This window comes from Candida parapsilosis, contig 006372, assembly GCF_000182765.1.
Source record: "Candida parapsilosis strain CDC317 annotated contig 006372".
Classification (NCBI taxonomy): Eukaryota; Fungi; Ascomycota; class Pichiomycetes; order Serinales; family Debaryomycetaceae; genus Lodderomyces; species Lodderomyces parapsilosis.
Window position 1 is genome coordinate 116,176 of NW_023503283.1, and position 14,465 is coordinate 130,640.

General features: G+C 39.6%; 8 protein-coding genes across 8 annotated transcripts; 4 read left to right on the forward strand and 4 right to left on the reverse strand. All coding sequences in view use genetic code 12, as the record gives it.

Annotated features, from left to right (window-relative positions):
* Window positions 1-624: 624 nt before the first annotated feature.
* Window positions 625-2,394, forward strand: PHO89 (Pho89p; the record flags this gene model as incomplete). The annotated part of the gene is made up of 1 exon (XM_036810924.1): window positions 625-2,394. The coding sequence occupies one exon, from the start codon at window positions 625-627 to the stop codon at window positions 2,392-2,394; it is 1,770 nt and encodes a 589-aa protein (XP_036667412.1).
* A 360-nt stretch (window positions 2,395-2,754) lies between these two features.
* Window positions 2,755-3,633, forward strand: CPAR2_400520 (F-actin-capping protein subunit beta; the record flags this gene model as incomplete). Its single annotated transcript, XM_036810925.1, has 1 exon — window positions 2,755-3,633. The coding sequence occupies one exon, from the start codon at window positions 2,755-2,757 to the stop codon at window positions 3,631-3,633; it is 879 nt and encodes a 292-aa protein (XP_036667413.1).
* A 32-nt stretch (window positions 3,634-3,665) lies between these two features.
* CPAR2_400530 (uncharacterized protein) lies at window positions 3,666-4,892 on the reverse strand (the record flags this gene model as incomplete). Its single annotated transcript, XM_036810926.1, has 1 exon — window positions 3,666-4,892. The coding sequence occupies one exon, from the start codon at window positions 4,890-4,892 to the stop codon at window positions 3,666-3,668; it is 1,227 nt and encodes a 408-aa protein (XP_036667414.1).
* Window positions 4,893-5,426: 534 nt separating this feature from the next.
* On the forward strand, window positions 5,427-6,944 carry CPAR2_400540 (uncharacterized protein; the record flags this gene model as incomplete). Its single annotated transcript, XM_036810927.1, has 1 exon — window positions 5,427-6,944. The coding sequence occupies one exon, from the start codon at window positions 5,427-5,429 to the stop codon at window positions 6,942-6,944; it is 1,518 nt and encodes a 505-aa protein (XP_036667415.1).
* An 81-nt stretch (window positions 6,945-7,025) lies between these two features.
* Window positions 7,026-7,694, reverse strand: CPAR2_400550 (clathrin light chain; the record flags this gene model as incomplete). The annotated part of the gene is made up of 1 exon (XM_036810928.1): window positions 7,026-7,694. One exon carries the CDS (start codon window positions 7,692-7,694, stop codon window positions 7,026-7,028), a length of 669 nt encoding a protein of 222 aa, XP_036667416.1.
* Window positions 7,695-8,317: 623 nt separating this feature from the next.
* CPAR2_400560 (uncharacterized protein) lies at window positions 8,318-9,034 on the forward strand (the record flags this gene model as incomplete). The annotated part of the gene is made up of 1 exon (XM_036810929.1): window positions 8,318-9,034. The coding sequence occupies one exon, from the start codon at window positions 8,318-8,320 to the stop codon at window positions 9,032-9,034; it is 717 nt and encodes a 238-aa protein (XP_036667417.1).
* A 128-nt stretch (window positions 9,035-9,162) lies between these two features.
* Window positions 9,163-10,605, reverse strand: CPAR2_400570 (Nem1-Spo7 phosphatase catalytic subunit; the record flags this gene model as incomplete). Its single annotated transcript, XM_036810930.1, has 1 exon — window positions 9,163-10,605. One exon carries the CDS (start codon window positions 10,603-10,605, stop codon window positions 9,163-9,165), a length of 1,443 nt encoding a protein of 480 aa, XP_036667418.1.
* A 1,409-nt stretch (window positions 10,606-12,014) lies between these two features.
* On the reverse strand, window positions 12,015-13,793 carry CPAR2_400580 (uncharacterized protein; the record flags this gene model as incomplete). The annotated part of the gene is made up of 1 exon (XM_036810931.1): window positions 12,015-13,793. One exon carries the CDS (start codon window positions 13,791-13,793, stop codon window positions 12,015-12,017), a length of 1,779 nt encoding a protein of 592 aa, XP_036667419.1.
* Window positions 13,794-14,465: the final 672 nt, after the last annotated feature.

Below are 14,465 nucleotides of genomic sequence, written 5' to 3' on the forward strand. Positions count from 1 at the left end.
AATTTTTATTTTCGCAGCCTTTAACGCTTAGAACCACACCACGAGGAGAAGAATGATGATACAGCTAAATGAAACGTGCGTCTACATGGTAGTAGTCAATTGTGGAGTAAGAGCCAAGGAGGCAATGTCACTTTTTCCTACACAGGATGGGGGTGGTATACGCTAATGGTCACCGCCTATGAAGTGAGGGTTGTAAAGATCTCGTGAATCAACCGAATCGTTTGTATTAACGGAACAATTGAAACATCAGAAGAAAATAATCGATATGAGACAAAAGAGCAGAGGATTCACAAAAAGCTCGACATTTGAAATAACTCGTGTTGCAGTTAACAATCTTATGCTTTCTTTTACCTATTTTATAATTTATTTTATATTAGTTTTTTTTTTAAGTTCTTTATAGTTTACAATGGCATTTTGCAGTCTTTTAAGCTCACGACAAAATAAATGAAATAAATCTTTCATCTATCCCTTCTACTGACCCATTTTTTGTATAAATATCCTACCCATTGCTCCTTTTCTGAAAAATTCATCTCTCTTTTCAGATCTCAAGAACTACATCAAGAAAGCATCTTCAACACTAACTGATAGTAACATTCACTATATACTGCTACTACCACTCTCATAATGGCTTTACATCAGTTTGATTACATCTTCGCTATTGCGATGATTTTTGCATTCTTGGATGCTTGGAATATTGGTGCCAATGATGTCGCTAATTCCTTCTCCACTTCGGTCTCCTCGAGATCCTTGAAATACTGGCAAGCTATGATTCTAGCTGCCATCATGGAATTCCTTGGTGCTGTATTGGTTGGTTCAAGAGTTTCTGATACCATTAGAAATAAGATTGTTGATATTGACGTCTTTAGTGAAGAACCAGCAGTTTTGATGTTGACAATGGCTACTGCTTTAGTTGGCTCTTCAACTTGGTTAACCTTAGCCACATCAATTGGTATGCCATGTTCTACTACCCACTCCATAGTTGGTGCCGTTATTGGTGCAGCAATTGCTGCCAAAGGTGGACAAAATATTCACTGGGGTTGGAATGGTGTTTCACAAATTATTGCTTCTTGGTTTATCGCTCCAGCTATTGCCGGTTGTTTCGCCTCCATTATTTTTTTGATTTCCAAGTTTGGTGTTTTGGAAGTAAAGAACCCAAGAACTTCATTAAGAAATGCTATGATGTTGGTTCCATGCTTGGTATTTGCTGCTTTCGCCATCTTGACTATGTTGATTGTTTGGAAAGGTTCTCCCAAGTTGGGTTTATCAGATTTAGGAACAAGAACAATTTGCGGTGCCATTTTTGGGACAGCCGCTGTTGCATTCGCAGTATATATGTTGTTTGCATTCCCATTCTACAGAAGAAAATTGGTACACGAAGATTGGACATTGAAATGGTATGATATTTTCAGAGGTCCAATTTATTGGTTCAAATCAACTGACAATATTCCACCAATGCCAGAAGGACACAAATTGACTGAAGATTACTACAGAGGTAGAAGATATGACGAAGCCGGAAACTTGATTGATGACAATGGAAGAGTTGAATCTGAATCCGTAGATGGTAAGTCCGACTCTCATGATGAAATCAGTCAAGAGGATATTGAGAAAGTCCAATCAATCAACGTTCAAGATAAGCACGTCCCTACCACCAAGCCACAAGAAAAGAAACACAAATTCCCAAGAGGTTTCTCTAAATACTGGGCCTTGGCCAAAGAGTCGCCAAAGAATTGGCCATTTTGCATCCTTTTGGTTTTGACCCACGGTGTTAGACAAGATATTATCACCAACCAAGCCGGTTCCAAAGATATGTTGGCAGGTAACTTGGCTAAAATGCACACTGCTTCCAAATACTACGATAACAAGATTGAATTTATGTACTCATTGTTACAAGCCATCACCGCTTGTACTATGTCTTTTACCCATGGTGCCAACGATATTGCAAATGCTACTGGTCCATTGGCTACTGTCTACTTGGTATGGACAACTAACACCACTGCTTCAAAAGCTGAAGTTCCAGTTTGGGTCTTGTGTTACGCCGCTGGGGCTTTGGTCATTGGTTTATGGACTTACGGTTACAGAATCATGGCCAATTTGGGTAACAAGTTGATTTTGCAATCTCCTGCAAGAGGTTTCTCTATTGAGTTGGGTGCTGCTGTTACCACTGTTATGGCTACTCAATTGGCCATTCCTGTTTCCACCACTCAATCAGCTGTTGGTGCAACTGTCTTTGTTGGTTTATGTAACAAGGAATGGAAAACTGTCAACTGGAGAATGGTTGCTTGGTGTTATCTTGGGTGGATCTTTACTTTGCCAATGGCTGGTTTGATTGCGGGTTTACTAAATGGTATCATCTTGTACGCCCCATCCAAGGGTATCACATACACCATGGGTTAGATCACCCAACTTTGCACCAAAAAAAAAAAAGGGACTTGTTGATACATATACACATTCGTTTTGAATTATTAGCTTTATTTCTAACTTTTATCTATTTTTATTAGTTTACATTATATTAATTTTATATATTACACCTACAGTGCATATTTTGGAGATTATTACTTTATAGAAAACGTGTTTAATGTATTGTGGATTATAGAGATTCGTTAGTCAAGTGGTCGAGTAGACGATTGGCATCTGGATTAACGCTACCACGTGAGATCAAGAATCGTTTTGTCCAGTCAGTGAGAGAGAGCCTAACTTTTGCCGAACATTTCATCCCCTGAGAAACAAAATTTACCTCCAGCACTACAACCAACGATGTCAGAAGATAAATTTGATGCTTCGTTAGACCTTCTTAGAAGATTGGATCCTCATTCAATTGAAAAGAACCTCACTAGTATATGCTCCCTAATTACTGCATCCAAAAATGCCGACACAGAATTGGTGGAAGAATTGTTGTCGGCAGTTGACGTGCCACTTTCTGTAGCTCAATGCAAGGACTCAGGGAAAGAATACTTATGCTGTGACTATAACAGAGATGGTGACAGCTATAGATCTCCCTGGTCAAACAAGTATTACCCACAACCTGAAGATGATTACGATCAACCACCACCATATCCTTCGTCAATCTTACGACAATTGGAAATCAAAGCGAATGATGCTTTTGATATATACAGAGATTTGTACTATGAAGGCGCTGGGATATCAAGTGTTTACTTTTGGGACACAGCCGAAGATGAAGACGAGGAAGAAGACTTATCCAACGGTTTTGCTGGAGTTGTCTTGTTCAAAAAGGAAACCAGTGACCAATCAGGTAAATGGGACTCAATCCACGTGTTGGAGGTCATACCAGACACCAAATCAACATCGACGTACAAGTTGACAACCTCGGTGATTTTAGATTTACAACACAAGTCCGAAAATGGGTTAAGTTTAAGTGGAAATTTAACTAGGCAATTGGAATCTTCAATAACAGCAGATATTAACAATGGGGTGAATTTGGAAACTAGTCATTTGATCAACATTGGTACATTGATTGAAAAAGCAGAGTACAATATTAGAAATCTTTTACAAGAAGTCTATTTTGACAAATTAAAGGATATCATGTTGAAAGATTTAAGATCTATCAATGGAGGTGGTGACAAGAGCATTAACGATAACCAGAAGGATATAATCAAAGGTTTACAAAGTTTATAAGGGATTTGTTAGCTTGTTCACTTTGTATAGATTCATCGTTTATACATGGAAAAATCAATACTTTGATCATCCACATCAAAATCGTTGCTCACAGTCAAGTCCTCTTCGCTCAACGAGGACAACACATTCTGTTTAACCTCGTTGACGAATGACCAAATCGAAGCTGAAACACTTTGAATCATATCGTCCGACTGTCGATCTTGACCACCTCTATACTCTGATAGTGATTGCGGTGCTCGTGATTGCAACGGTGAAGAAATTGATACAGTGCTCGCAATTGAATCCTCTGAACTGCGCAGCTGGTGTGAGACTCGTGTGTGATCCCTCGGCCTTTGACGTTGTAGATGTTGTTGTTGCTGCCGCTTTTGTTCTGTCTGCTGCTGCTTTTCCTTATCCAAAACCAACGATTTTTCAAACTCATTTTGAATCATTGTATCAAATTGTTGCAACATGTTTAATGGTTTTGTTAGTCCGCTCCATAGCTTAGACGGCTTGCCACTTTCCTCATTGTTTGGTTCTTGCTGGAGCGCACCCGATGATGATCGCCTTTTAGCCCGGATAGTTTCAATAGCTTGATCTCGAGGGTTGGAATTCGTTCTTTGTCTGTTCGTCCTTGTGTTGCTTGCAGCACCACTAATCTCCTGGTACAATGATTTCTGAACAACTTCTCGAAGCTTGTGCAATTCGCCTTCTTGTGTGTGTAGTTTCTTGTTTAGGCTTTGTATCTGGTCCTTTATCTGCACAATCGCCATCTCCTTAAGAGCTAGTATTCGCAATTGTTCGTCAATGCTCATGCGTAGAAGCCGTTCGTCCAGCGGTAGTTCCAAGTCGCAGCTTGAGATAGGTGATTTCTTGTCTTGTGATGTTGTAGAAGGTGTCTCATCGTCTGATTCGGATAGTAATGGCAAAGTGGTGTTGTTGGATAGCACCGAGGATCTTCTACCTGGTTGCAACTGTGGGGTGAGGCTTCCATTATACTGATTCTGCAGTAAATTCCTTGCTCCTAGTGGAGATACTGCAAACACATTTAATCCTTTCGATCTAGGGGTTACTTTTCCATTTGGTGTGTTTGATCTCTGTTCATCATCACTGATGTTATTTGGTGACGCGGAAAACTGCCGCACTTTGAATTGCAAAGGCATATTTGGATTATTTGACCTCAGGTTGTGCTTTCCAGCTCTGTTAGTAGGGGATGGTGTTCTCTGTTGTGGTCCAGCTTTAGTGTTGTATCCATCCTCGTTGTATGTCTCAACAGTCATTCTGACTTTCCCAATGGCGTCAATAATGGATACCGTAAAGTCTCAATGTGTAAGTCTAGCCCACTTTCGTGTTTACTCAGCCGTGGGTGCTCTTGTACTGTGCAAAGTTTGACCGTGGTATGTATGTTTATCTATAACTTTTGGCATTTCCCAAAAGGGATTATTTTTACAGGAGATTTTTTTTTCTTTTCTCTCGATTCTTCCGGGGCGAGGAGTCGAGTGTCTAGATCGAAACCGGCCCGAGAACTCGTATTAACCCTCAACCGAGGATGTTCATGGCGGAGGAGTATTTCTCTACAACATAGCTTACTACTTTCTTGCATCTGATAGCCCTCTTCAAACAAGTGAAGCTGTTTACTCTCAACTCCCACATTACTTCTCAACACACAAAGCGCTAAAGCTCCTCAATGTCGCATGGCACATACCCCAGCTTCGCGCTTAAAATAGTCATCTGATAAGAAACTTTTTGATTTGGAAAGCCACAACAAATAGAGCTCCACATTCTACAACGTACACATCGGTTACGAATTGGCCATGATTGTACCAAGCCCATCCACGAGAGCTCTCAATGAGCTAATGTCCAGTAGTATATACAACTACTTGGAGCAAGTGGAGACAAAGCAGAAGCAAAGGCAACCAAAACAAGAGGAAGAACCACGTTCACAAGCACCACAACCAGTTGACCCAATATACCGCAGAATACTTGGTAATTCATCGCTACACAGCTGGGTGAAGTGGGTGATAATATTACACATTGTCAAACTACAAAACCCCATACAATGGGCCAATTTCCTAGCCTTGAATAAGCCAATTCGACAACTCTTATCGTACTATCAAGAGAGCTTACCGATGCTACGATTAAACACCGCTAAAGATCCACCAAATGAAGTCACAAAGATTGCGAATTTCATCACATGTGCATTCCTATACTTTGCCACTGTTGATATGCGTTCATTTCCCAAAGATTACATCCTTGTAACGTTGCTTAGTGCATACCACGGAGAGCTCAATCCTCCTTCCAAATCGCAAATTCTCGTGTCCGACAGTTTATCCAAACCTTTCAAGCTATCCACATACAAGTCGACAAGTATATACTCGCCATTGATGAAATTGTATCGAAACAAGGAGTTCATACTCTTTCCCACATTATACGCCCAGATATTAAGCAATTACCTCACGCCAACAAAATACAAGCTAAACATGATGTACTTGTCACCATTTTTGAAACGGTACATACTCAACCCAATCTGGATCAATTTCTCACTTGGTCGAAACTATAGTCGCATCAATTGGAAGAACCTAGCCACAAACTACGTACTTCATAATGTGGTCATTGCTGCAGTAGTCGCTGGGTATTCATTCAAGGATCGTGTGCTAGACAGGTTCTATGCAATCAAGTATGGATATGGGAGCCCCGATAGCGAGGCCTCAGTACTCCAAAATTATGCAGCATATGTGTATCATAAATCAAACTCAATCACCAACTTGATCTACACACCCAATCTTGTATCCATATTGCTAATTGCTGTGTCATCGCCAATGTTTACCCTCCTTGGGTCTAGCAGGTACCCTGAGTTGCATCGACTCTACGTGTCTAACCAAAAACTGGTGTTTAAGACGTATACCAAGGTGATTGGGTTCGTTGCTGGATTGGTAGCTATACAGTTGAACTACATGCAGATGATTCCCGATTGGGGATACAATAAACGAGTAGAGGCCGAATTCAAGGTTACAGGGGACAACGTCATCTACGAGGAAGACATAGATGAAGTTCCTTCTGCCAGATTATTTTCGAAACAATTTTACAACGAATTGAACATGTACTTGTTTAAGCTTGTTGTGTTATCTAAATGGAGGATTCTCAAGACATACCATCCCTTGTTTTCGAAATTGCACCTATCATTGTGGAATAAACTAGAGACTGTGTTAATGTGTTTTGGGTTTTTTAAAATGATGAACTTGAACGATTTCATCAATGGACATAGAACAATAGAGTCGGAACGGATTTCTAAAGATTATTCCATTAAAGTGGCCAATTTTGTATCACAATAAACAATATGACACTATACTACAATCTCTTTTCTCTATTGCTGTAATACACAACAGTCTATGGCTATATACCATCTCAAAGACTTATTCTTGATATCCACCTGCGCCCGGTACCTTTTCCTTGCCTTTTAAATTCTTTAAAAAGTTTCTATACCTTGTCTTGTCATTACCCTCTGAGTCCACAGTGGGTACTCCAACGGCATCAATCAACTCGTTCACTCTATCCCACAAAGTTCCATGCTTCAAAAACTCGTCTCTTTTTTTCAAGAATGCTTCTTGCTCCTTCTCAACCTCAGCAATATGCTTCTCCTTTTTCAGATTGTAGTTTTCATAAAAATCATCAATTGTTTGTTGTGCTTTCGATAAAATGTCCTTCTTCTTTTGCTCATTGACTTTTTCCCTCTCTTCAATCTCCAAGTCCCTGCGTTGTTTCCATTCCTTTATGGAGGTGGACTGTGATAAATCTTTGACTGTTTCTGTTGCTCCATAATCAGCAAGGGCAACATCTGCATCTTCATCGTCAACTTCCTCGGTAGATTTGAACTCTTGTTGCACACTTTCGCTTCCTTCAACTTCTGGGAATTGCTCTTTGAACTCGTTGAATTCATCATCACTGTCCTCTTCCAATACTTTGTCTTGGTCCGTTTTGAATTCATCTCCGAGTAACTCTTTTTCACGAGAGAGGAAATCCGAGTGGTCTAGATCATCACCATTGGATTGAGGAACATCAATCTCAGGGAATTTGTTGGACATGTTCTAGGAATAACTGTGCTAGTTGGTGGATTGTCTAAGTGTTGTGTAGTTGACAACTTTTAGGAAATCTCGTTGATAATTTTCGGAGTAATGTCGGGAAGCTATGTCGTACGATTTGCGTATGCGACATATAAGTATCACCACCAATGTCTTGCGTCATAGGTGGCAACAACAGAGAGCACGGCTGTGGCTGTTCAGCGGCCACCTCAGTACTTTCTTAAAGCTAACGATACACAGTGCTTATGTCTGTGCAATTTACAAGCTTTTACCAACAACACAGGTTTGACAACTAACGCAGTTGCCACCGCAATGGCGTGACACAAACAACTTTAGTCTGAGCGCTGCCCTTAGTATACCATTGAAAGCAACTGTGTAAAGTAAGACGTATAAGGTATTCGCTCACTAGTTTCCAAGTGCTATGACTTCATACCCAAAAAGTTTTAAATTTAGACGCCCCATGTTTTCCGCAAAGCAACTTAAAAAGACAATTAATCCGCTTTTTTATTTATTTTTTTTTTCGCAGCAATATAAATACCCCCCCCCCCTCCCCTTGAATGCAGCAAACAACTGACAAGGCAACCCATTCATTTCCTCATCAACAATCACATTACTCCTGCTCCACTATGGTTAAAGCATTACTTGCAGTATCTTCATATCACGGTCCATTCTACCCAAATGGTGACCACACTGGTGTATTCGCTTCTGAAGCAATTGAGCCTTTTTTGGAACTAGCACAAAAGGGGTTTGAAATTACAATTGCCTCAGAAACTGGTGAATACGAATATGACCCTCATTCATTGACAGAGGAAGCATTGCTGGGAAAAGTGAAAGAGGTTTACGAAAACAAAGACTCTGCATTCAACACTGCTTTGAAAAACATTAAAAAGGCATCGGATGTAGTTGACGAAAAGTTTCACTTGTTCTTTGCCAGTGCCGGTCATGCTACATTGTATGATTACCCTAAAGCCAAAAACTTGCAAAAGATATTGATCAATACGTATTTGAATGGCGGCGTTGTTGCTGCTGTTTGTCATGGACCTGCCATTTTCAACAATCTCGAAAACCCAGAAACTAAACAGCCATTCATCAAAGGTAAAAAGATCACCGGCTTCACTGATAAAGGTGAGGAAGAATTAGGTTTGACTGATGTTATCAAAAAGGAACATTTGTTAACAATTGAGGACATTGCCAAAAAGGAAGGTGCCACTTATGTTGCTCCAAAGGGACCATGGGATTCCTTTTCTGTCGTTGATGGCAAAATTGTTACTGGTGTCAATCCTCAATCCGCCTTTGCAACTGTTAGAGATGCCATTGTTGCTCTTGAATCGGTTAATAATTAAATAGGTGGATAGAGTATTGAAATTAGATCTGAAATTTTGGTAATTCTGAAAAGAAGCCTCTTCTTTGGAGAGAAAACATCAATCAAAAGGAAACAATTTTTGTTCAAAATATACACTCTCTATAGCTATCACATTTCAAACAACTTTTCTCCATTTTTCAATCCCAAAATGAACCGAACATCAATGCACAAACTTAAACTCTTCAATAATGGCAACAAGTTCAATAAATCCCTATCATTAGAGTCATTAATCCATCCTTCAATTCCAATAGCATTATCTTCATGCATAGCATAACTTATGGGAGAATTATCCAAAATCATGACATTCTTCAATTCATCGTCACGTAGATACCTTGACAAGTCCTTGATGTACCCTACACCGGGTCGATAAGTACAATCTGAACGATAATACCTCTTGGTGAAAATGTGAGGCTTGATATAGTCTGAACTTGATTGAATCTTGTGCTGTTTGCCTTTTTTCTTCAAAGAATCAATGATCTCCTCCTCTAGCCAATCAATTATTGGATCGGCGTATTCTTTGACACTGGCAGTGAATATTTGCAATTCAAACCATTGACTAATTTGGGTAAGAAAGTAATCACAATAAGGTCGTTTATGAACATAATATAGCGACGATACGTTGTTTAACTTGATTTCAATCATTTTGGATTTGGATGCAGGATTAAAAGTTCTTGGACCACCTCTAGAAAGTGAATGAATTAAAGTTTCATCTAGGTCTAGTATGAGTACTTTTTTCTTTCGTTTGCGCTGTGGATTCCTCGATAAGGGGTATAGACGTTGTGGTGGGGGAATCATATATTTGGAAAACGACGAAGGCGACTTAACTTCGTTCGCTAGTAGGTTATCTTGTTTGATTTTTTCTGCCTTTGCGTCATCATACTCATCAGCATCAGACTCTAATTGTGTTAATTTGGCTTTAGACTTGGCGGGTCGTGGTGTCGGAGGTGCCCGTGTGACAATTGAATCATCATCATTGCTTTCAAACAGATCGACCTTGTCTCCATATGGTTGTTTGCACTTTGACTTTTTGGGACCAAATCCCAATGATGACTTGATCAAGACAAATGGGAAGATAATGAGGTTGATCAAGATTGACAACGGCTTGACAATGAGGTAGCTGGGGAAAAAATATAACACTTTACCAATTTGAAGAAAGAAAATGACAATCAGCGAGTGTTTAGGGGTCGTTGATGGTGACTCCTGAACTGGTTTTTCCGACTCTATTGTAAGATTAAATTCCTCGTTGCCATCGAGTTCGTCGAGCTCCTCCTCCTCCTCTTCTTCCTCTACATCTTCCAATCCGTCATTGTCCTCCATTTCTTCATCCAAATCCTCCAAAAGGGTTTCTTCTTTAGTAGAAGGAAGCGTACATGGCCCTCTAATCGTCTTTGAAGTTTTCAACTCAATAATGTCGTTCTCGGTTGTCATCAAATCTTGTTCTTCTCTCTCTTCCTTCCCCAGTCGCTCGTCATCACCAACGGGAGGAATATCATAACCCTTTCCGGGTAGTATATTGTCAAATGAATTGACAATTAACTTGATGGAGTTCATGTCTCGCGATCTGTAGAGATATATTCTTTCTTTAGTGATTTATATCTTTTATACGTTTTCAATAATCATAGGTGGTTTCCAAAGTCTAAGTACGTCTGGTTCTTCTGCTCCTTTGGCGCCGTGTGAATGCGTATATATATGCTTGATGATGCGAAAGGTGTGTGTGGTGATGTTATTCTTTAACAATATCTATGATTGTTGACTGATCTTCAACTACACGTGGCTAGTGACAAATCAGGTGCCCTTGTTAGATGCAAAAAGTATGAGGTAAAATGCTAATGGGTCTTTCGTGGTGAGTAAAGCCTTATATCCCTATAGTGTGGCCAACAGAAGCTGACTTACGTGAAATGAAGATGCAAAAGGTTCCTGTTGACAAGAGAATTCCTTCTCTTTTTCTATTTTGGGGAGATATATCCGTTGGTTACATTCTTTTTTTTTTTTTTTGCTATTTACCCACCCACCCACCACCCACGCACAGCACTTTAAAAGTTACACAAACATTGACGTTCAACAATTTGGGAGAATAGAGAATGATGAGGACTATGTCATTGTTGTGGATTATAGAAGATGATCTTCGCGTTGATCAGCACACCTAGTAAGTTTGTAGAGGGAAAAGTTATCGATGGTACGACTATTCACATGAACATTTCTATCTTAACAAAGTCAAGCGCTGATACAATATTTGTTCTCAGAGTCTTCAAAAGTTTAATACAAAACAACCCCATCTTTGGCATATTTTTACCCGTCGTACCAAGAACGAGCTCTAAACGACGGAGATAGTGTACTATTGTTGAATTTTCTGCATATGGGCTGTTTCATAGCCTGCTCCATACACTGCCTCCATCCAAGAAGCTTTGGTTCTTCCATCAGTTTCAACAAATACAAGAGTTGTCTTACTTTGTCGCAGTCAATCACAGTCGTTGGGGTTTATGATTATTATGTTGGCCGCTCCCAACTTTAATTTTATTTGTGTGTTTTCTGTTGGTTGACTGCGAAAAAGTAAAAACTGAGTCTTATTTTTTTGGGGAACTGAACTCAACAGAAAAGTTTTGCGATTGACCCGAAATTAGAGAAAACATGACTTGCATTTGGATAACTATTTTTACACTACATATTGTGCTAAAAACATATGCAAGTCCCTTTCTAGAAATATTCAAAAGTTTGATTCTGGTGCATATGTCAGCAACAGCGTTTTTAGGCATGTGACAAAGAAGAATAGATTGTTGCCAAAAATAGTGAAATAAGAATCGGGTCGGATCGGACATAGACGGAATTCAAGTCCGATCCCAACACACGACTTACCTACCTTATTGCGCAACAATGTCACACAACATATACTATCTACATCGAACACGTCATTAACCGTATTTATTCTATTACATTATCCCCCCTCCCCCTTCCCTCCCCACTTACTGTTGTAAATCAATTCCAAAATTACTTTCTAGATTAGTCTGAACTAACCTCATTATGTTTGCATCAAAGTCAACAATATGCTCGTGCTCACCACCATTGTTGTCTGGCAGTATCTCCACCACTTCTTCACCCGGTTTCCTCAACTGTAGTTGATTAGTATTGAAACTCTTGCAGTATTTGCACTTCAAGCCAAGCACATGATAAGCGACATTGGATTTCCCCTTGCAATCATTGCAACTTATGATACATCTCCATTCATTATATGGTGAAGGCATTGGACTTTGACTAATCTCTTGATCCAAAATACGAAATTGTTGATCAACATTGATGATTGTTTTTTTACATAATGGACATTTATACGAGTGTTTTGTCAACTCCTTGAAACAATGTTGATGGATAGAATGGCCACATTTCATAAACACCACTTTCTCGACCGAGGTGAAAAGATATTCGTGACAGATGGCACAGTTGCAATGGGTGGTATTGGAAACACACTTGTGTTTGTCCTTTAAATCAATTGAAAGACAAATATTGCATACATCACAATGAAAATAGTCCCTATCCAAACCAAGACCTAAACGGCATATGCCACACTTGTCACAATGATAAATATCTTTGTTGACGTCGTTGTCATAAAGAATACATTTGTTACAGAAATAATTGGCCAATTCCTGTTCACAATTGATGCAGTAATTATTATCGGGTACTTGCGGTGTTTGACAATGCATACACAAGATGTGTTTCACCTTATTACGAATCATCTTGTGATCTTTAATCGCTTCATCGTGACAAAAGGGGCACCCAAACCACTCATGACAAGTAGGGCATTCCAATTTACAGTTCCGTTGGTAATGCCGGCAACCTAGAATTTCCTTTGCTGCATCAAAAAATGTTGGCATTAGGTCTTTTTCGGTGATAACCACTTCATCCTCATCAGTAAATTCATCCCGCTCTTCCTCTTCATCACCATCATTTATATGATTATCAATACTTTGGATTCCCTCAATAGTTCTCTCTGTTCCATCACTGAAATATTTCGAGTCATCATCAAGCACCAGTTTTTGAAGACCAAACGGAGATAATTTCTGTTGCTCCTCCTTGAGTTGCGCACTGATGAATCTATAATAATTTCCCATCATCAATTTCGTCATCAATTTATTTTTCGACTCTTGACTGATATCCAATCCCTGAATAGACTTGATTCTAGCTCGAAGAATCTCTTGTTTCTTGAAGTCCTCAATTGTATCTAACTCCGTCAATCGCCGTATTTTCTCCTCGCCAAGACGCTCTAATTCAGCGTCACGCGTTGAGAATGTATCATCAATAACCTCATTTGAGCTTTGCCCTTCAACCTCTTCTTCTTTGCGCAGAATTATTTGTTTAATCAAATTGGCTATGTTGGTTTGTCCTCTACTAATCATTTCACTTAGCATCGTGACATCTAAACCAACTTTACTTTCCGACGCTGCATTAGCCACATCGTCCATCTCCTCATTCTCCTCCACATCACTAGTGTCGTCAGGTAAGGTAACAGCTTGATGTATGAGGGCAGTCAAGGAATCAATAACATCTGAATAGCCAGTATCGAATTTGTCAAGATTCGGAAGGTTGGGTAGACTCGATAAGTTGGGTAGATTTGAAAGGTTTGGAAGATTAGGTAGATTCGGTAAATTAGGTAAGCCCGGTAGGCTGGGTAAGGTGATATTCTCAAGAAATGATAAGCGTCCTATTTGTTCAAGATCATAAGTGAAACCGTCGACCTTGTCATCATCCATTATGTTTCTATGACTTTCCGTAGACATCCGGTAAACTCTATAACTGTACAGCTTTCTTCCTCAGTTGGGTTGTAAATTTTAGTATCGTTCTTGATTAAAGGTGATCTGTCAAAAAGAGTTATTTTCTTGAGATGTTACTAATTCTTTTGTGTGAAGGAGGGAGAGAGAATGCGTACCTCGGAGATAAAACTCAATCGGGAGCTACCACTCCAACCAAACGGTACCACTAATCAACTAGCAAGCTATGGAACAATTTATATCTTTGTTAGATGAAACTATCGCTCAGATTAATTATCCCCTAAGTCACCCCTTCCCATCTGCTGAAACAACCAAAAAGACACAGTGTACTGCCCTGACTCTCTCGATTGCTCTTGCTCATCGAAATGATACCCACAAAGTGCAGACAGCTAGAATAAGTGGACTCTAAATGTACTTCCAACATCTTGACAACGACATTATGTAGCTAGTAGTGTGAACCCTACTGAATAAGGGGTTGGTACCCAAAAGCAAATTTGCAAATTCCATTTCTCACGTGACCGAGCTTTATCGTATATGCTAAAGCTCTTGCTAATGCTCCAACACTTTTAAGCAAAAACTACAACAGCAGTAATATCACTTCATCGCTTTCCTCTTAAATGATATAGCTTCAACCACTGCCCTGTGGCAAAACTC